The sequence below is a fragment of the Calliphora vicina genome, chromosome 5 (genome assembly GCF_958450345.1).
Source record: "Calliphora vicina chromosome 5, idCalVici1.1, whole genome shotgun sequence".
Taxonomy (NCBI): domain Eukaryota; kingdom Metazoa; phylum Arthropoda; class Insecta; order Diptera; family Calliphoridae; genus Calliphora; species Calliphora vicina.
The window spans coordinates 94,784,541-94,805,545 of NC_088784.1; the positions used below are offsets into that span (position 1 = coordinate 94,784,541).

The following is a 21,005-nucleotide window of genomic DNA, read 5'->3' on the forward strand; positions in this document are numbered from 1 at the left end:
AATTTTGTGTGTATACCAACATTTTTAAGAGATTTATGCATATTAATGTGATTTTCGGAAGCGGGTCTATATGCGAGCTATGAGTAATTATAGGCTTCGTCCTTAGGCCAAAATAATTGTATGTACCAAATTTTATCGAAATATCTTCAAAATTGCGACCTGTACTTTGCGCACAAGGTTTACAGCCAGCCAGACGGACGGACGGTCATCGTTTAATCGACTCAGAAAGTGATTCTAAGTCGACCGGTATACTTTAAGGTGGTTGTTAGACCCTCCCCACTATGTTGGTGTAGGGTATAAATATCAATTTTTTTAAGGCTGTTCATTACTCTGGATCTATTGGACCGATTTTACTGATTTTCAATGCCAAACTACTTATGAGTATGATAAACGTTGTTAATGTTGTTGATTTTGGTTGTCTATGTTGGAGAATGTTTTACAAAAACATACAGACAGACAGACGGACTTAGCTCAATTTTTGTTGGGTCTCAGATGAATATTTCTCATGTTCCAAGTTGTCTTTAAGAAAACCACTGATATAAAGGACAGACGGAGAGACATGTCTTCTTTTACTAATAATACTTTTTTAGAGACTAAATATTCCAAGCCAAGACATAAAGTGAACACAACACACACAATATGTTAGAAAATCCATGCCAATCTAAAGGTCAATTTTAAATCTAGTTCCAAGTTAACAAATAAATAAATATATAACCTAATTAAGTAATTTTAAAGTAAATATTTTTGTATACTTAGTAACTAAATATATACGTACATAAACATATATTGTACCATATTTAAAACGTACATAATTTATTCTTTATTATAGAATGTGAGCAATGAAATAAAAACTATAACTTAAAGTTCACAAGAAATTACAAAAAACTAGAATAACAATAAATCAAAATAAATTTAATACCCAGAGTCAGAATATTTATGTATAAGTATATTATTTATAGTAAGTATAGACCATAGAGAATAGACATAGAGTGGAAACTCTCCTGTCAAAGACCTAACTCAGTTGTCAGAAACCTAAGTGGTGAGAATGTATTAGTAGAAAAAAACTATGTGAAAACAAAAACAATACTCGTATTTATGATTATTTTGAGAAACCATAGAAAAACATAGAGCGGAAACTAGAAAAAACTCAAACAAAAAAATTACTCAAAATAATCACACATACGAGAGTTGTTTTTGTTTTCACATATTTTTTTCTACTAATACATTCTCACCACTTAGGTTTCTGACAACTGAGTTAGGTCTTTGACAGGAGAGTTTCCGCTCTATGTCTATTCTCTATGGTTTGGACTATGTCTTTACAAAAAGTAGAGAAATAAAGGAAATGGTTCTTGAAATAACCAATAAAGCTTTTGGTTAAACCCAATAATGGAGGAAACTGTTCCATTATTGTGTTTAAAAAACCTTAATATGTTAAAACTTGGTTCACAGGTTCTTTATGGTCATAAAATTGTGTATGAGGTTCCAAGTTCAAAATTTATATAATAATTTTGTAAAATCGCTTTTAAAATGTTTAAAACTGTTTTATATAGGAAAACTGTCTTACAAAGACTGTTTTCTATAAGAAGCCTATCATACAAAGACAGTTTTCTATAAGAAACCTGTCTTACAAAGACAGTTTTCTATAAGAAACCTGTCTTACAAAGACAGTTTTCTATAAGAAACCTGTCTTACAAAGACAGTTTTCTATAAGAAACCTGTCTTACAAAGACAGTTTTCTATAAGAAACCTGTCTTACAAAGACAGTTTTCTATAAGAAACCTGTCTTACAAAGACAGTTTTCTATAAGAAACCTGTCTTACAAAGACAGTTTTCTATAAGAAACCTGTCTTACAAAGACAGTTTTCTATAAGAAACCTGTCTTACAAAGACAGTTTTCTATAAGAAACCTGTCTTACAAAGACAGTTTTCTATAAGAAACCTGTCTTACAAAGACAGTTTTCTATAAGAAACCTGTCTTACAAAGACAGTTTTCTATAAGAAACCTGTCTTACAAAGACAGTTTTCTATAAGAAACCTGTCTTACAAAGACAGTTTTCTATAAGAAACCTGTCTTACAAAGACAGTTTTCTATAAGAAACCTGTCTTACAAAGACAGTTTTCTATAAGAAACCTGTCTTACAAAGACAGTTTTCTATAAGAAACCTGTCTTACAAAGACAGTTTTCTATAAGAAACCTGTCTTACAAAGACAGTTTTCTATAAGAAACCTGTCTTACAAAGACAGTTTTCTATAAGAAACCTGTCTTACAAAGACAGTTTTCTATAAGAAACCTGTCTTACAAAGACAGTTTTCTATAAAAAACCTGTCTTACAAAGACAGTTTTCTATAAGAAACCTGTCTTACAAAGACAGTTTTCTATAAGAAACCTGTCTTACAAAGACAGTTTTCTATAAGAAACCTGTCTTACAAAGACAGTTTTCTATAAGAAACCTGTCTTACAAAGACAGTTTTCTATAAGAAACCTGTCTTACAAAGACAGTTTTCTATAAGAAACCTGTCTTACAAAGACAGTTTTCTATAAGAAACCTGTCTTACAAAGACAGTTTTCTATAAGAAACCTGTCTTACAAAGACAGTTTTCTATAAGAAACCTGTCTTACAAAGACAGTTTTCTATAAGAAACCTGTCTTACAAAGACAGTTTTCTATAAGAAACCTGTCTTACAAAGACAGCTTTCTATAAGAAACCTGTCTTACAAAGACAGTTTTCTATATAAAACTTGTCTTACAAAGACAGTTTTCTATAAGAAACCTGTCTTACAAAGACAGTTTTCTATAAGAAACCTGTCTTACAAAGACAGTTTTCTATAAGAAACCTGTCTTACAAAGACAGTTTTCTATAAGAAACCTGTCTTACAAAGACAGTTTTCTATAAGAAACCTGTCTTACAAAGACAGTTTTCTATAAGAAACCTGTCTTACAAAGACAGTTTTCTATAAGAAACCTGTCTTACAAAGACTATAAGAAATCTGTCTTGTTTTCTATAAGAAATCTGTATTCTTATAGAAAACTGTCTTGCAAAGACTCATTTCTTTGCAAAACACAAATCCAAAAAGTACAAAACATGTCTGAAACGCCCCACTTAGAGCCACTAATAAGCTGCCTGTGGGAAAGGTCGTTAGCATTTCGATTTAATGTTAAAGTGTAAAAAATTAAAAAGCTATGAATATTTCTTTAATAAATTGTTACAAATAACTTAATTATTTCATTAAATTTCATACACCCGTCACATGCAAAATAAGAAAACGTTACGTAGGCAAATGAATTAATTACATCACATTAAATGTAATTTAATAAATATTTTTGTTTTGATTTGATGTTTGTTTGTAAAAAAAATGTGTAATGTGAATATAATAAGCATATAATTGAAATCTATAATTACATAAAATCCTAAGTTCAGAAATAATAATTGTTTTTCAATAAATAATATAAAATTAATGCATGCGTACTAAAAATAGTGTGAAAAATGTATCTTATTATAAAAATTGTTAATGAAAAAAAATATCAATTAATATTCAAAATATATGTACACTCAGTCGCAAAACTCTACATACGATTTAATTTCTTTAATACATTTCACTTTTTTGTTCTAAGGCAGTACATACCTCGCATTTGTATGTAAAAATAATACTTTCCCTAAACATAGGATAATTTAAATTGAACGGGATATTCAAAGCGTTCAGTACAAAGAAGTCCATTTAAGTTATCCTATGTTTTGAGAAAGTATTATTTTTACAGGCAAATGCTAGTTTAACATTTGGTGGAACTAATGCTTTTGCTTTATTTGACAACTTGACAACTAATGTTGCGACATCGGTCGGCTTTCAGATTCGTTGTATTAAAATTAATTAAAAAATTTGCCATTTTCGAATTAAATGAAATCGTACGTACATTTTTACGACTAAGTGTATGTGATTTTTTATATAAATATGTTATGGTTATGAATAGACATACCTAAAATCAGACTTTAGCACACTGCCAAGTGAATAATTTTAAATCGCATTTATGGGAGAATAACTTCAACGTTTCAAAACATCAACAAAGGTTTAACAATATTTAACAACACGATGATTACAATATTGAATATGTTACAAAAAAATACCTAAATCCTCAAACAAAAAATGTATGGCTGGCTGAACCTAGTGGCTCATATTAAGTGCAAGAGTGAATCCGTCGATCATGACTTAAAATATTTCAAAAAGTGGAAACACTCCTCAATGTAACAATTATTATTAGAAATTTCATGCTGGATATCAATAATGAAAGCCATTATTTCCAAGTACTCAAAGCATTATCAAACATTTTACATTTGAGAAAGGTTTCGATTTCAAATCTTTCTCAATTTAAGGTCAAACGTCAGTGATTACTAGGATGCATGCAGTACTTTAGTGGAAACCTCGAAGGTGTCGTTGGGTTGTTTACCATTAACGTAAGCAGACAAATTCCAACAAAACTGAAAACGATATACATATTTATTTCTAACGTTAATCCAAACCTTTATAAAATAGAAAATTGTATTAATGTTCGCAATCTATGGAGATCTTATTTGAGTTTGGTGGTCTTGATTTTCGGTTTTTAATTTAAAATAATTTTTTTTGGAAAACCTTTTATTCTCCACATTCTATACATTATCAATAATAGGTTAATTTCCTTCCAAAAATAATCTTCTCTCTGAATTTTAATGCAATGAGTAAATAATATCTTTAGCTTTTAGAAAACCTTTTGGGAAAAGGTTCTCGATGATCTGGCCTAAGCTCCAGTGCAATGCAAACAATAATTAAATTGGGAATTTAGCACATAAAAACTAAACAAAAGTTTTTACAAACACAATTTTTGACAAAATAAAGTCAAGCTAAAAATAGAAAATTTTGATATTGAAACTAAAATGTCTTAGGCCGGATAACTTATCAAAATTTTAAACATAGTTAAGGCATAATCAATGTTTAATATATTTTTTTCATACAAAAAAATATTTAAACATTGATCAAGCTTAACTATGTTTAAAATTTTGATAAATTACCCGGCCTTAGTGAAATAAACCGGAATTTTTTATTATCCTATCAAGACTCAAAAATGAGGTATTTGAAGGGTACATACATATCTGGCATTTATTCTCACTTAGAATTTTTTGCCAACAAAGCGTCATATGTGGGAAGTTTAGCTTTACTTCTTTAATTTGAAAAAAGTGCAGCTGAAGCATATTATGGTGAATGAGTTCCATCCGTACCAACGCGCGAGAGATGTTTTTTTCTATTCAGAAGTGGTGATTTTAACACGGATGACAAAGATCTCGTAGGCCAGCCAAAAGGGTTTGAAGACCAAGAATTGGAGGCATTATTTCATAAAAATTGTTGTCAAACTCAATAAGAGCTTGCAAAATCATTGGGAGCTAATCAATCAGTAATTTCAAAATGTTTGCGAGCATCAGAATTCATCCAAAAGCAGGGAAATTGGGTAACATACAAATTGAAGCTGAGAGACCTTGAATCATTACTTGCAAAAAAGGAGACAGATTTATTACCTCTTTTCTTCCGATCGATCAACTGTGCCGGAATTGAACGAAATTATCAAGGTTTTTGGGACCAGGAGACAAATAAAAATATGTATAAAAGCAGAATTCACACTTTTCATTTTTAATTTTTTTTTCTAATTTTAGCAAAAGCCTTGTAAATTAGTGTTATTAATTAATTATCTATTGTATGCAGCGCACAACGTAAAAAAATTACATTTTATATGAAACAAAAAATATAAACTTTAAATTGTTGCACTTTATATTAAATGCCATTTGTATCAATATTTCTTTATAATATAAACTTCTTTACTTAATATATAAATTTATTTATAGATTTTATTTACTACTTACACTGGCATTGTCTTGTATAACTTTACATTTAGCTTTTTCATTTGGATCTGTTATATCATTAATACGTTTTTCAATAGTCTGGAAAAAAAACCACACAGAAAAAAAATCAAAATATTGATAAAATAATAGTAAACACAAAATAGACTTACATTTGTCTGCTCAATCATTAATTGCAAATAGGCATCGGCTTCTGAGACGCGACGTCCAAATATTTCTAAATAATTAGCTCGTTTATTTGTCAAGTCCTTGTTGTAACCACCAAGATAGAATGCACTCTGACTTTCCCACATGCGAGAACGATTTGCATGACGTCTTATTGTATCCTCTAAGCGACGCACCCACTTTTCGCGCTCCTCACTGTGTTGAGCCTACAAAAATAATAATAATAACAATAATAAATAAAGCAACAAATTGAAACAAGAGAATAAATGAATGAAATTCAAAACTACCTATATAGGTAGTAAATCTGAAGGGGGAAAATAGAGAAAACTACATTTTTGTACAAAAAAAAAAATTTATTTGCCATTGGTTTGTATATTATTGACATATAGCTTAAAATTTTATTATTTGGGGTGGAATGACAGTTGTATAAAGTTGTATATACAATTTCATTTAAAAGTGCACGAAAGAACAGGTATTTTCATGCCCTACGCTTTAATAACATTGTTATGCAAAATTAGTTAAAACGTTGGTAATGTTTAAAAGGATTTGAAATGTATAAGAACATTTTGAAAAAACCGTTGTTTTTTTATGTTTCTGTCTCATATAGACATTAATGAAACAATTTTGCCTGCAGACGAATTTGAAGCAAAAACAAACTTTGTTGTTTACAATATAATGATCACAAAGTTTTGACAAAATTCATATAGAGATCGAGGAGGTTTTTAAAAAAATTCGAATTTTGCAGATTAATTGAAAATCTGTAGTATAAAAAAGTATATCTTTATAATTTCGCTTAAAACTTGGGAGTAACTGAATAGTTATTGATTAAAGTCGTTATGATGGACTGCTTTTATGTGTAAATATTTTTGTATATAATTGTTTGGCTGTCGTTTCGGAATGGGGGGGGATGAATAAAGAAGAAAATGCAATCAAAAGTCATATTACCATCAAATGATATTTACGTGTGTATGAAATGTGAATATATTCTAATAAAATAAATAATACTTATATGAATAAATATATTTATGCATTTATATATAAAAAAATTAAAAACAAGTCCATTTCAAAGATACTTTAAATTCATATTTTGTACACAGTATGAAGTATTCTTAGCTGGAAATTTGCTTGTGTATGGCAAGGGTATAGGGTGATAATCCATTATCGCATTTAGTCTGCGTTGTATACATTTAAAAAATACCTTAGCAAAACATTTGACGCATTTTCTAAAGCATTTATTTCTTAGATGCAATATTATAAGACGCGTTTAACATTATGTAATTTACATAGTTACGCAAGTCTCTTGCGCAATTTTTTATGTTTTGGTAAATTTTTATGTTTTCCTGCTCAGATATTTTTTCATAGCTCTTTGTACTTTTGGATTTAAACTAAAAACTAAATCAAAATAATCGAAGATCCAAAAACAACATTCGTAGGTTAATTTTAATTTAATCTTCAATCTCCAAGTCAAGCATAGAAATCAAAAAGCTTGACAGTTAACCATTAAAGATGGTGAAGGATTGAAAAATGCAATACAAGATATATAAATAAAATATTAAAAAAACAGTTTTTTTCTATGATCTTATAATATTTATGAAATTCAGAATACTTACTTGAAAATGAAAGGTTTTATGATCCACCGTAATGGTAAATGTATTATCCTCCTGATCATCTATACCAATGACGGCTTCTTTCAGACGTACACAACCCCGACGAACGCCTTTCATCATTTTTTCTTTGGACTGCAAAATATAGTAAGTGTTATAGTAAAAATTAAAATTTTTAATTTAGTAAATCATCTCTGGAAAATAACAAAAAAAAAAACTATAAATATTTACATATGAACTTGACGTCTGTATAGTACAGTGTGTTACATTAACTTTATTGGTATATAATTTGTGGGTTTTCTAGCTAATTAGATAATTATTGGATTCAAAACATTTTTAAAACATAATTATCTTTCTTTAATTACCGAATATGCCCCATGTTTTTATAAAACTTTAAGATCTTTAAATTCGTTACAGTAACGAAAGAAATTTAGTTTTCGACTTTATTAAAAGTATTTTATACTTTTCAAACGAATTTCTTTGAACATTTGAAATTTTGACATAAAAACCATAGAAAAAAAATAAATAAATTGTCTGAAGCCTTTTTTAACACATTTTGATGGCTATTTTGGATTTTAATTAAAGAAAACTTTATTGATTCAATAAGGAATTAGTTCTATAATGAATGAATTCAGTACTTCTACAGTACTAATGAATTAAGACAACGAATTATGCCCGTAATTTAACAAATAGATATCTATTAGTGCTTAGTTACTTATAGAGTAAAATTATTTGGTAATTTTAACCCGTAGATATTGATTTGGAATCAATGTCAAGTTACCGTTTAGATAAATTTATCTACTGGTTATTTTACACCGTAGATACCTATTTGTTGAAATTACGGGCATTAGTCCCTGCTGAATGGTTTAAGGACTTGTTAAGAGAATATATCGTCACCTGAAATGCAAAAGGGCGTAACAACCAAAAAATTCAAAATTGACACGTCTGCACAAAATATTTAGCTTTTTATTATTAAAAAATAACGACTTTATTAAAGAATGAAAATAATATTTGTAAACACAACACTTTTCATTTCATTAAGTCTTTTATCTCTACTGTAAAATTTTAAAAAGTGATGAAAGGCGCTTTAGCATTTTAGGTGACGATATGTAATTTGATGTTGAAAATTTAATTAAGAATTAATTCTTTCTTTTTAAGCCTATCCAGACAAATTTCAGACATGTTAGGAAGCAACTAAGAAAAATGTTCACACAAATCTTTATTTCATGCTGTAGTGTAAGTTCGGAAGTGTAGAATGACCACATATAGGACATCACCAGACGTCTGCTCTTTTTGCATGTTCGAAATTTCAATATTAATTTCAATGTACTGTCTCGGGAATCATAGCTGAATGCTATCAGACGCATCCACGGGTTGCGGTTAGTGGAAACCCCAGTAAATATGCTGGGATGCTACAACTGAAATAAACAGTCACGGACAAATCGGTCTCAAGGGGAGTTTTCGTTTAGAAACCGAGTTGACAATGATCCTTGCAACGACGTGGCGAATAATTGGCGCCACTCAATAGCCAATCTCAACAATTAGTTAAAAAAAGCATGCCTGTAAGCTCCAATCGACAATGCCAGAATCGAATGCTATCGGCTAATCATCGGTTCATCTTAAACTCTCCGGATTACAGAAACCACAACGAATGAAAAGCAAAATGATCCCCAACTGTGAACGACTTTTAGCTTTAAATCAAGGACACGATTCGGAACATGGAATATTAGAACGCTTCTGGAATCATCAAGATTGGCCCAAATATGCAAGGATACATAGCGTTCTCTTCCTTGGTTAATGTAAAACAAGGTGGCCTGATTATGGCACAATAACAACTGAAGGTGACACTACCACTATTCTGGCAAGCCAAGTGGAATCCCTCGATCGAGCGGCGTAGGTTTCCCTGTTTCTAGAGAAGCCAAGAGCGCCCTAATGGAATGGGAGCCTCATTCTGATAGGATTATATGTAGGCTTGTTCGAGAATGGCTCCTCTACAACGCTAAGGAAGTGGTGCCTCGCCCTCCCCGGAGCTCAGATTTAAATCTCATAGAACATCTATGAGACATTTTTGAGAAAAAAAAATTCGCCAGCATAAAATAAATAATAAACAAATGCTGAAATATGTCAGACGAGAACTCTCTTAGTTAGAGGGGATCAAAATTTCTTCAATCTTATGGATAAAAAAATTTTGAAATTTTTTCCCGAAATCAAAAGGTCCTTTATTTCTCAAAAGAAAGCTTAAATATTTTTCTAGAAGATCTATTTGGTCGTTTAGTGAGATGCGAGTTGGATATCTATCAAAATAAATGTTTTGTAACTCCAAACATAAAATTTTTGACTGTTTTTGCAAAATAAAAAACTTTTTTTTTTCCAAAATGGACCGTTTTTTTTTTTTTTTTTTTTTTTTTTGCTCAAAAGAAATCTTATTTCTTTTCCTTGAAGACCTTTTTGGTTGCTTAGTGGAATGCGAGTGGGATATCTATCAAAATAAATATGTCTTTCATCCCGATCGGAAGACCATTTCAAAAGTTGGTTCACTTGACATGAAATATGCCATATATATAAAATATTTTCAAATTGTAGTTTCAGATATGTTCAAATATTCGAATTTAAATAAGAAATGTTCATGAATTTGAAGTATTTTCAGTGTAGTTACAATTTTTAAATAAAGTTTTTATTAGAAGAACATAAATTTTAAAATAAATCAAACAATTTATTACTCGTACATTATACAATTTGTTGATATAAAGCTTGTCCCGATAAGCACATCAAGAAAATAAAGCTACAAGCTTTTATATCAAACAATTTGTAGAATATAACAAATTGTTTTACTGATAATTTATTTTAGTTTGAAACACGGAATGACAAACTTACAATAAACCCGCCTAAATATGAAGTATTACTTTAACGAACATTCATGAAATTATCCTTGCATAACACTAAGAGCACAATTTCGAATTCAATGTGCTAAATTCAGTAATTCCGAAGCAACTAAATACTACTTGTTCTTTTTTGCTAGAATCTTAAAAGCAGAGTTGTATTTAAACAATATAAGAAGTAATGCAACAGGCAATTAACATACATTTTAGTTAAGCTCAACATACATAAATTAATTAAACATTTCTTTTACTAGTTTTCAACTTATCAAACATCAATACAATTATTTTAATGTGTATTTAAAAAATTCGATCTTAAATTAGAAACCCCATTCATTCAGAATGTACGAATACTTATCTATGCCACTTTTTGTGTGTAAAATGCAAATTTTTCTTATTTAGCAGTCTCGTAAAATATACATATTTGCTATTTTAACTTAAAATTGGAATTTGTATAGCTATGTATAAATATAATGTTCGGCAATTCTTTATTAAAAACCCGGTTCTATGTTATTCAAGTGCTTTAGTTTAAATTCTAGTGTGCCGTGTTAAAGAACGGCAATAACTAAACCACTAAAAAATAAAATAAACTAAATATTGTAACAATTAAAATATAAAAAAAGTCCCGTGTAAATTTAAGAAAGGACATAATATTCCAGAAGTGAATAAAATAATATATTTATTATAATGTCGGCTACATGGGATGCAATTTTTAAATGTTAGTAAATTTATTTCAATTTAATTGAAGGAAAAGCAAGTGTTACTAATGATTTAAAAAAAAAATATTGTTTTCGTTATTTTTTTAGATGGAGAAGTTGATAACCGTTTCGGTTTAACCTCACCTCTATTTACAATAAGTGTCATTGCGTCATATCTATTATTTGTATATCAAATAGGACCGAGGTAAGTTTTCAATATTAAGGAAGTGATAAATTAAATTAAAAAATGTGATTTCTAACGCCCAAAAATATTAGACCAACAACCACCTTAAATAATACATACGTTTTTTCGGTCCAAGGACGAAGCCTGAATAAAATGGTTGAAATCGCTCCATTATTTCACCTAACGCATATACAAATGTCCTCCCGACATAGAACTTCTTGGCAGATTTTGATATTACAAAAAAAATGAACACACATAAATTTCATAATTGGTCATTGCTCCCATACAAGTTCCACTTTCGATAATCACTTTAAAGAGCATAAATCTCGCAAAAATGTTTGTATCCAAATAACATTTTACAGAAATAAGTTTCATATAGAAAGAAATAACACGACCTAATTTTCAAAAAATGCGGGATTTTTTTAAAATTTTAAGCTTTTATTGATATTTGGCTTGGTGTCGATTCGGCTGGTTTGTAGTTATCGTAATGGATCGATTTTTCATCGCAAGTAATGGTTCGGTGCAAAAATTATTTTCTTTTATAGCGTTCAACCATCATTTCGGACTTCATTTATTTTTGAACGAATTCTGGTGCTCGCAAACGTTTTGAAATTGCTATTTGAGAAGCTCCCAATGATTTCGCAAGCTCTTATTAATTTTACAACAATGTTCATGGAGTAAAGCTTCCAATTCTTGGTCTTCAAACTTTTTTAATCCATCGAAAAGTAAATTACGAAAGTGCAAAGACGAAGCCCATTAAAATAATTATCAAAAATTGGAAACATGTATCTAAGAACAACAGTCGAGGTACTTTCAGAAATCATATACAGGACGAAATACTAAAAAAAATTTCAAAATAATAGTTCGCACATTTTCTAAAAGACTAATTAAAACCTTATAATTTCTATAGCGAACGAGTGCTTTGAGCGGACGTTTTACATGTATTTTGTTTTTGTTACAATAACTGCTTACCTATCTATTACCATAGATAAATACAAATAGATCGGAAACTCTCCTGTCAAAAACCCAACTGGTGAGAAAGAATTAGTAAAAAATCTATGTGAAAACAAAAACAACTATGTATATTTCTCTATGCCTATTACATTAAAGGTATTCACGTCACCGTTTTGTATCTAAGCTGAATTGTGAACTTTGCCACACACACAATAACAACATACATAATAGCTATTGTTGTGTTTGAGCAAAAGTTCGGAATTTCGAACAGTGACGTAAATTAGCTTATTGTTTATTATTTTAATTGCATTTTTCAAATATTTATGAAATAGTCTTATAGAATAATTAAAATATAATTAAGCTAGATTAGAGAGCAGAGACGCTAAGTCCCTTTTGAAAAATTTTACAGACTTTCTTAATGTTTTCGGGGAATGATATTTCCTGGGAATGGAAAAAGTACTAATACCGGAAATTGTATACTATAATATCAATAAAAGATATGGAAATCAACTGCTACATTTTAAATTGATTGAATATTTTCTTAAAGGTATTTATAGACGGCAATACTGAGTATCAATTTCATCGTCTAAACAAAATTAGTATTAGATTTTCAAAAAATACAAATGATTTTTTTAATTTACGGTCGGTATTGAAAATTTGTTTAAAACAATTCAAAAACTTTTTATTTTCATATGTATCGGGTATGTATTTATAAATACAAATAAGGCAAACAAAAATGTTAAGAAAAAATAAAATAAAAATAAAGTTTGCAGAAAAATATCAATCAACAAAAAAAATATTTGTAATACTATCGTGTAAACAAAAAATGTTTTTTCGAAACGATTTTTTGAAATACCGACTGATTTCAATAATATTTTAAATTTGAAAAGTGTTAATACCCAGTATTGCCGTCTATAAATACCTTAAAGAATATAAAGATGGAACAAAATTGTTTAAGTCAAACTTACTATTTAATTAGAGAATGAATACAATTTTATATCAAATTGAGAAAGCATTATACAATTTTAAAAATACAATATAACAAGATAGGAGACCTAGTGAATCGACCAATTGTGTCAGTTACTTACTGGTTACTTGAGTCCAATAACCGATTTCTTGTAAACAAAACTTTCTCCGAAAACTCTTCAATAGATTACTTCTGGTGGGTAAAATTACTACTTTCTAAAGTGTAGTACAAATTAAATGTTTAAAATTACAACACTCTAGATTACTTAGAGACACTTAAGTGTCAATTGCCTTCACAGGAGATTACCTGAGATGTATAAAGTAACCAATTAACTTCCCAAAATATATAAATTGCCGTCAGCCAAGTGATCAGACATTAGTGACAATATCTGTCTTTAACATATACATTGACTACTTGCTTAACTGCTGGATAATTCAAACTATTTTGGGTTTTTCAATTGTCTAACTAAATATAATTAAATGATTATTTAATTGTATGTTATGAAATAAAATTGTGTGTATGAAATAAATTATAGAAATCGTTTACAAATTAAAATAATATGTACAGTGACCGACAAAAGTCTACATACGACCATTATTTTCGTAACTCGCGGACTTCTAAACCATAATTAGTAAAAGTAATGATGCAGTTTTATTTCAAATGCATTTTTAGTAATATTACAAAAAAATATCGCTAAATTTATAATTAATTTAACTTTTATTCACAAAAAATTAAAAAAATATGTTGACAAAAGTCTACATACGATCTGTATACTAAATAAACATTTTTCAGCGAATATAAATTTTCATTAAATTCAATATTTCGTTGGGCCACCACGGGCATCTACAAGCGTCTGGGCATCGAAGCAAATAAATTTTCCAGTTCTGCGGACTTTATATTTTGCCATTCTTCTGGAAGGTTCTCCTTTAGCATTGGTGCACATGTAATAAGATGTTTTCGGATCTTCCGTTGTAGAATTTCCCACACGTGCTCAATAACATTAAAGTTCGGGCTTGTACAATTGTCATGGGGCATGGTAGAGTAGCCAATCTTTGACAATTTGAGACCAATGTTTCGGATCGTTATCTTGCTGAAAAATCCAAATTTAACCAAGAGTTAAAATATCAACGGATGCTCTCAAATTTTGTTCCAAAATGGATTTGTAACACTAAAATGGATTGTAAACACTAACTTTCCCACTCCAGAAGCAGCGACAGTACCCCAAACCATCACACTGCCAACACCATGCTTAACTGTAGCGAGTAAGTTTTTCGGATCCATTGCTGTATTTGTTTTGCGCCATACTTATACATATCTCTCTTATTTTTTTATTTACCGGGTTTTCTCTAATAAAGTGGCAAAAATTGTGGTCGTACGTAGACTTATGTCGACCACTGTATATTTACAATAAACATTTATTTTACACGTGATTTTGATTTTAGACACAGAAGTAAGAAAGTTCAATACCTTTATAAATGACCACTGAATTGGATTGTCCATTATACGAATTTTTATATTCATTAAAATGAAAAATGTTGAATTAATTCATTGCGTCAAAATACTAAAATGTTGTTCTAATAGAGGCGCGGATGCATGAGGGTGAAAATAGGAAATAAAAAAGAAAAAAAAAATAGAAATGTAAAATAAATTATTACTTTTATATCCCCAAATGGCTGACCAGGATCCGTGCCAGTTCTAATATAATATAATTTTGGGTACTAGTTTAATGCTAGTATAGTTGTAGTGTCGTGAGAGATACAAATGAAAATATTTATAAAAACAGAATCAACACTGTTCAATTTAATGTCATTTTTAGAGCTTGACGTCCTGGTGTAATCCATTCATATTTTTTTATTTCATTTCAGATTTATGAAAAATAGACCTGCATTCCAATTAAAACAATTTATGACCATTTACAATGTGCTACAAGTTGGAGCCTGTTTATATATAGTCACTGCAGTAAGTACAAAATCCTTGTAAGCCCGATTCGTACATACTTTAAATTAAAATCAATTTTTTTTTTAATATTTCAACAGATATGGGATCTTGAGTCTTGGGGCATATTTGATTTTAATAAATGTATTACCTATGAGGTAAACACACTAAATCGTGCTAAATTTGATACACTGACGTATTTTACATTTTGGTTAAAAATAGCAGAATTATGTGATACCGTGGTATTCGTACTGAGAAAGAAAGAAAGGCAAATAACATATTTGCATGTATTCCATCATTCGTCGACCATAACATTGGTATATTTATTCTTGAAATATTATAGAGGTATGATGCAAATTGCAAACTGAAAATAATTATAGAATAACCTTTTTCGATTTCCTTTTCCACTTTTTCCAGGCAATGGCGCTTTATATCCCATTTATTTGAATAGTTGGGTTCATGTAATCATGTACACGTATTACTTTTTTGCCAATATCTGCAGTGCTGAGGTTATGAAGAAATTTATTTCAATTAAAAAATCCATTACCATAATACAAATGATTCAGTTCTGCTTCATATTGGCCCATGCTGCTATTATGTGGTCAAATTGTCAGATTCCCGCCTTGCTAAAAGCCTATCATTGTCTTATTGTGTTAGTTATATTTTACGGTTTTTATGATTTCTATAAAAAGGCCTACACAAATTCGCAGGCCAGCAAATTAAAAAATAAGGCCAAGTAAATGTTGCATTTATTGTTAATTTCCCTAGTACTTGACTGTTTTGTTTGAGTTAGAATTAAGTTAAATGAATAATAAAAATGAAATAAACTGATATATTTAAGGTGTTTATAATTTTAATATGTCGTCTCCTTAAATGCAAACGAGCGTAAATACACAAAAATTCAAAATTAAGTTTTTGATCGATTATCAAACTACATGCTCAAAGAAATTCAAATGGATGTTTGACTTTATTATTATTGATTGTATAACGTTTACTGCTTCTCCAGTAAAAAAAATATAGTTGCGTCCGTTTGCGTTTAAGGTGATGATGTATAGCTAAAATAATGAGGTATCGTTCTGCTAGAAATTAGATAAATAAAACAAGTAAGAGAGCAATATTCGGCAGTCACGAATCTTATATACCAAATAATAATTTAAAAAAAGGTTGATATATAATATTTTTTTATTACAAATTTAAAGAAAAAATATTTTTTTTGGAAAAATCCCGATTTTGACCCATTGTAGGTACGATTTTCTATGGCGATATATACGTCATGGTATGGTATTTCAAATAACTATCGACTTTAGACTTCAGCATTTCACCTCGAATTGTGTTTCCAAGTAGGGACGAGTGGGTTTGATCTGAACAGCTGTATGAAGGGGGTGCAGTTTTCACTAATGGGTACAAAATGTAATATGGCACGGGAGCCGGAGTTTATGTAGCAGATGAGTACATCAAATTGTCGTACAGACTCCCAGACGAATGCGGCAGTTTACAGGAAGAGATCCCAGCGATCTGGAAAGCTACGGATTTGGTAAGGACATACGTCACAGAGGGGTCTGTAGTGACAATTTATAGTAGATAGCCAGGCAGCACTGAGGGCTTTGAAATGCCACATGTTACACTCGAGCATAGTGCTGAACTTTAAAAGGCCTCTGGAGCGTTATTAGATAGCCAGGCAGCACTGAGGGCTTCGAAATGCCACATGTTACACTCGAGCATAGTGCTGAACTTTAAAAGGCCTCTAGAGCGTTATTAGAACTATACACAATCAGACCAAGGCACTGTAACATACAGGGAAACTAGATAGCAGATAAACTGGACGGACTGGGTTCGGATCTGGAATAAATTAGTAGGGACTGTGAGATTAAACCTCCTATATGGTTGATCTTCGAAAGATTCCGGAACTATACGAACCAATCCTGGTGTAGTAGAACAGATTGCTGGGTGTCCAGGACTATTTGGCCAAAGTTGGATGCAATGACAACCAGAATACTAATTGGGTTGGATAGGAAAAGCAAAAAATGACACCGAGGCCCCAAATCTTTGGGGGCCCATAAAAAAAGTGCATGACTTTGGTTAAAAATAGGAAGCACGGGTCCTTTTTTGTGTATGTGTATGTCATTATGTGGAAAAATAATAAACAAATACATAGTTGCAAAAACAAAAAAAAAACATTTTTTTATTTTTATAATTTATAAGTAAATTTTTAATTAGGCTTAATAAGTTCCTTTATTATTCTACCATGAATTTTGCCATTGAGAAATATACGTAGAGCGGAAACTGGGGAAAAAAACAAACAAAAAAATTAGTCAAAATAGTCACACATACGAGGCGGCATATTGATTTGGTTATTCCGTTTGTAACACATTGAATTATTATTCATCACAGATCCTCTAAAGTCTAAGACCTAGCTATATCCGTCCGTCCGTCCCCAGTCCTCAAACAAGGTCCCTCTTAGAAAATGAGTTGAACATGCATTGCAATTGGACATATGTAAACTAGTTTTATATGAACCTAAATCTTTGTACTAACTCTTGTTTGACCCTACCTACCATATAACCCCTATAGCAGAAAAATATTTTATTGTCACATATTGATAGTGGGTATACAAGATTACGCACAGTCAAATATAACACTCTTACTTGTTATACCCTTCACCTTCGTGAGAAGGGTATATATAAGTTTGTAATTTCTACATTTTTCATTTCCGACCCTATAAGGTATATATATTCTGGATCCTTATAGATAGCGGAGTCGATTAAGCCATGTCCGTCTGTCTGTTGAAATCGATTTTCTGAAGACCCCAGATATCTTCGGGATCCAAATCTTCAATAATTCTGTCAGACATGCTTTCGAGAATTTTGCTATTTAAAATCAGCAAAATCGGTCCACAAATGTCTGAGATATGAGTAAAAATCCAAGACAACCTCGATTTTTGACCTATATCTGGATTACTAAGACATTAATATAGACAATATGGATATCTAATGATAGATATTTCAAAGACATTTGCAACGACGTATATAAGACCATAGTAAGTTGGACATACAATGGGTCAAAATCGGAAAAAAATTTTAACCCGAATTTTATTTTTCAAAAAAAAAAATTTTAAATTTCAAAAAAAAAAATTAAAATAACAATCGACAAATTTTTTTTCCAAAAAAATAAAAAAACTGGAAAAAAAAATTAAATTTTGTTTACCTAAAAATATTTAAAATTTTGAAGTATAATTTGGTGAAGCACTCTTAGCACTCTTACTTGTTTTTACATAGTATTTATTTAGCGAAGTACATTATTTTTTTTTATAACAACTACACCATTTCCAATTGTAGAAGTTTCTAATTGTATTTCAGAAATTTAGAATGGTATTTCAGAAATTTCCAATTGTATTTTAAAAAATTCTAATAGCAATACAAATGGAAATTTATGAAATACAATTGGAAAATTCGGAAATATAATTAGAAAATTTTTAAATACAATTAGAAACTTCTGAAAATTATAAATGGTATGTATAGAATGTATTTCATGTAATTTTGAAAAACAAAATATTTGCTATACGTGACTCATGTCTCACAATCACTTAATCCTTTCATTTCTTCAAAACCTAAAAATATTTTTATTAAACAAACAAATGTTTATCGCATACAAATTCGTTATCTATATGACTTTTAAAATGGATTTTCAACCGTTCATCATTTGTATTATATAGTGGGTAAACAGATAAAGAGGAAATGAAGCAAATAAATAATCATATGGGCAATTCCATGTCATCGTACGTGACATTTGTACACCTATAGAGCGGAATAGATTTTGCAAAAATAAGAGTATCTGAAAAATAAATTTTGTCTTTATGTTCCATTCAGAGGGTACTATAATTTAAAAATATAATAAGTTCTTTCGAAATTTTGTTGTCCAAAATATTGAGCGAAATATGGATTTATCGTGACATAACATGGAAGTAATTTTGAGGTACAATATGTAGAAATATGCGAATCGTAAGTGGCGTTTTATTTTCTTTTAATTTCTTACACAAAACCAAATATTTTTCCTTTACAATCCATCATATTTAAAAAAAACAACCTTTGGATGATTTTGTAATAAATAAAATTTAATGTCGTACGTGACTGATTTTTCTCATATAGTAAAACAATATATATTCTATAAATACTTATACATATGCATATATAAAATCTAAGAAAATTAATAGAAAATATTCTGGTACAAAAAACAATTTGATAATAGCTAAAACAATAGAGTCAAATTCATTCCATACTACATACATGCTAATTGGGAGCTTAGTTTTCGCCGTAATCTTAGCCTAAAACTGACGTCAGTTTAAACTGTTATTTTTGCACTTTAAAATGTTGTAATAAGCTCTAAATACTTTAACATAGTAACATTTTAGTGTTTTCTCCTATTCAAATCATTTTGAAAAAAGTTTTAAGGGTTTTTGTTTTTTCAGTCATGGTTGTCATTCTCGTGGAAATGACCATATGCTTAGCAAAATAAAATTATAAATGATAAAAGATACACATACCGTATAGTAAGACAGTAGTCCAGCATTTTCATCCAAAACAAAGAAACGATACTGCCAGCCTTTCATTACATTTGTCCATTTGCTCAAAGTGCCTTCCATGGTACCGGCACCAATAGTGACAGTAGTTGCATTGGAGGAAGTTGAGGTGGCCATGACGTTTGTTTAGTTTTTTTTTTGTTCGTTAATAATAATTATTACAATCACTTGTAGCAGTCGCCACAAATGCAGCCTAGACACACGATATAAATGTATTTTGCCTTGTTTAGCTATCTTTTATTTTTTCGTTTTATTTTAAGAATTATAATATAATTTTGCTATCAATTGCAATTCTGTGCTAAATATGTGTGACGCAATTGTTGTAATTATTTTGTTGTGTAGAATTTTGTGTTTTTGTTTAGTTATTAAAAAAATATAATTATGCTGCTTAGGTTTTCATTCAGTTAATTAACTAGATTAAATGAATTTGTTCTACTTTATTTAGATTTCTTCATTTATTTATCTATGATAGGTTCTTTTTATAGTACATATTTAGTCATTTTTATCAAGTAAAATTGATTGACAATGAAATGTCCGTCCCTCTGCTCTGTGTTAGAAAAATCAAGAACTTTATTTGCTTTTAATTTAACAATTGTTCATAATTTGGTAATATATTTTGTTATGTAGTGGTAAAAATTTTCTTTTTTAAACACAAATCATTTTATAATTTAATTTAGTATTAACTATATTATTTAAAAAATAATAAAATAACAAATTTTCCGAAGACCGAACAAAAAAATTCTTTTAATGCACTTTTGACAGATGACAGTATAAATTTGTTTTTTTCTTGCTTAAATGTTGCCATATTAGAGTAAGTGCCAAAGTTGTATTGTGTTACCATATCTTTGTGGTGTAAAGTTCCGTTTGTTTTGTGACAAATAACAGTGGGTGATTTGTATAAATATGTGAGCAAAAGATTCATAATCATCGAAACAACTCATAATTATAATAGGCACATCTTAGAAAATCATGGTGAAATAAGTTAGAAAAATTTACATACATTTTTTTATTTCACAGTTAGTATAGCCAATTTTTTATTTATTCCTCCAAGATAGTAATTAAAAATCCTGTTATGGATCGACATTTTTATATGAACAAATCTATAAACAAATAAGTAATGGAAACGATGGAAATCATAGTAATTGTATAGCTGACCAATTGGCCAAA

The 21,005-nt window shown here is 29.7% G+C and overlaps 2 protein-coding genes across 3 annotated transcripts in view; one reads left to right on the forward strand and one right to left on the reverse strand.

The window, feature by feature from the left end:
* Positions 1-20,594, reverse strand: part of LOC135960509 (oxysterol-binding protein-related protein 9) — a 56,925-nt gene extending 36,331 nt beyond the window's left edge. For both annotated transcript variants that reach the window (XM_065511813.1, XM_065511812.1), the window contains exons 1-4: positions 19,803-20,594; positions 7,655-7,783; positions 6,032-6,250; positions 5,883-5,960 (exon numbers count right to left, since the gene is read on the reverse strand). In XM_065511813.1, coding sequence (XP_065367885.1) covers positions 5,883-5,960; positions 6,032-6,250; positions 7,655-7,783; positions 19,803-19,955 — 579 coding nt within the window. In that variant the 5' untranslated portion in view covers positions 19,956-20,594. The remainder of the gene's footprint in view (positions 1-5,882; positions 5,961-6,031; positions 6,251-7,654; positions 7,784-19,802) is intronic.
* LOC135962282 (very long chain fatty acid elongase 4) lies at positions 11,012-16,095 on the forward strand. Its single transcript, XM_065514127.1, has 5 exons — positions 11,012-11,242; positions 11,331-11,427; positions 15,193-15,286; positions 15,364-15,607; positions 15,680-16,095. Exons 1-5 carry the CDS (start codon positions 11,212-11,214, stop codon positions 16,000-16,002), a joined length of 789 nt encoding a protein of 262 aa, XP_065370199.1. The 5' UTR covers positions 11,012-11,211; the 3' UTR covers positions 16,003-16,095.
* Positions 20,595-21,005: the final 411 nt, after the last annotated feature.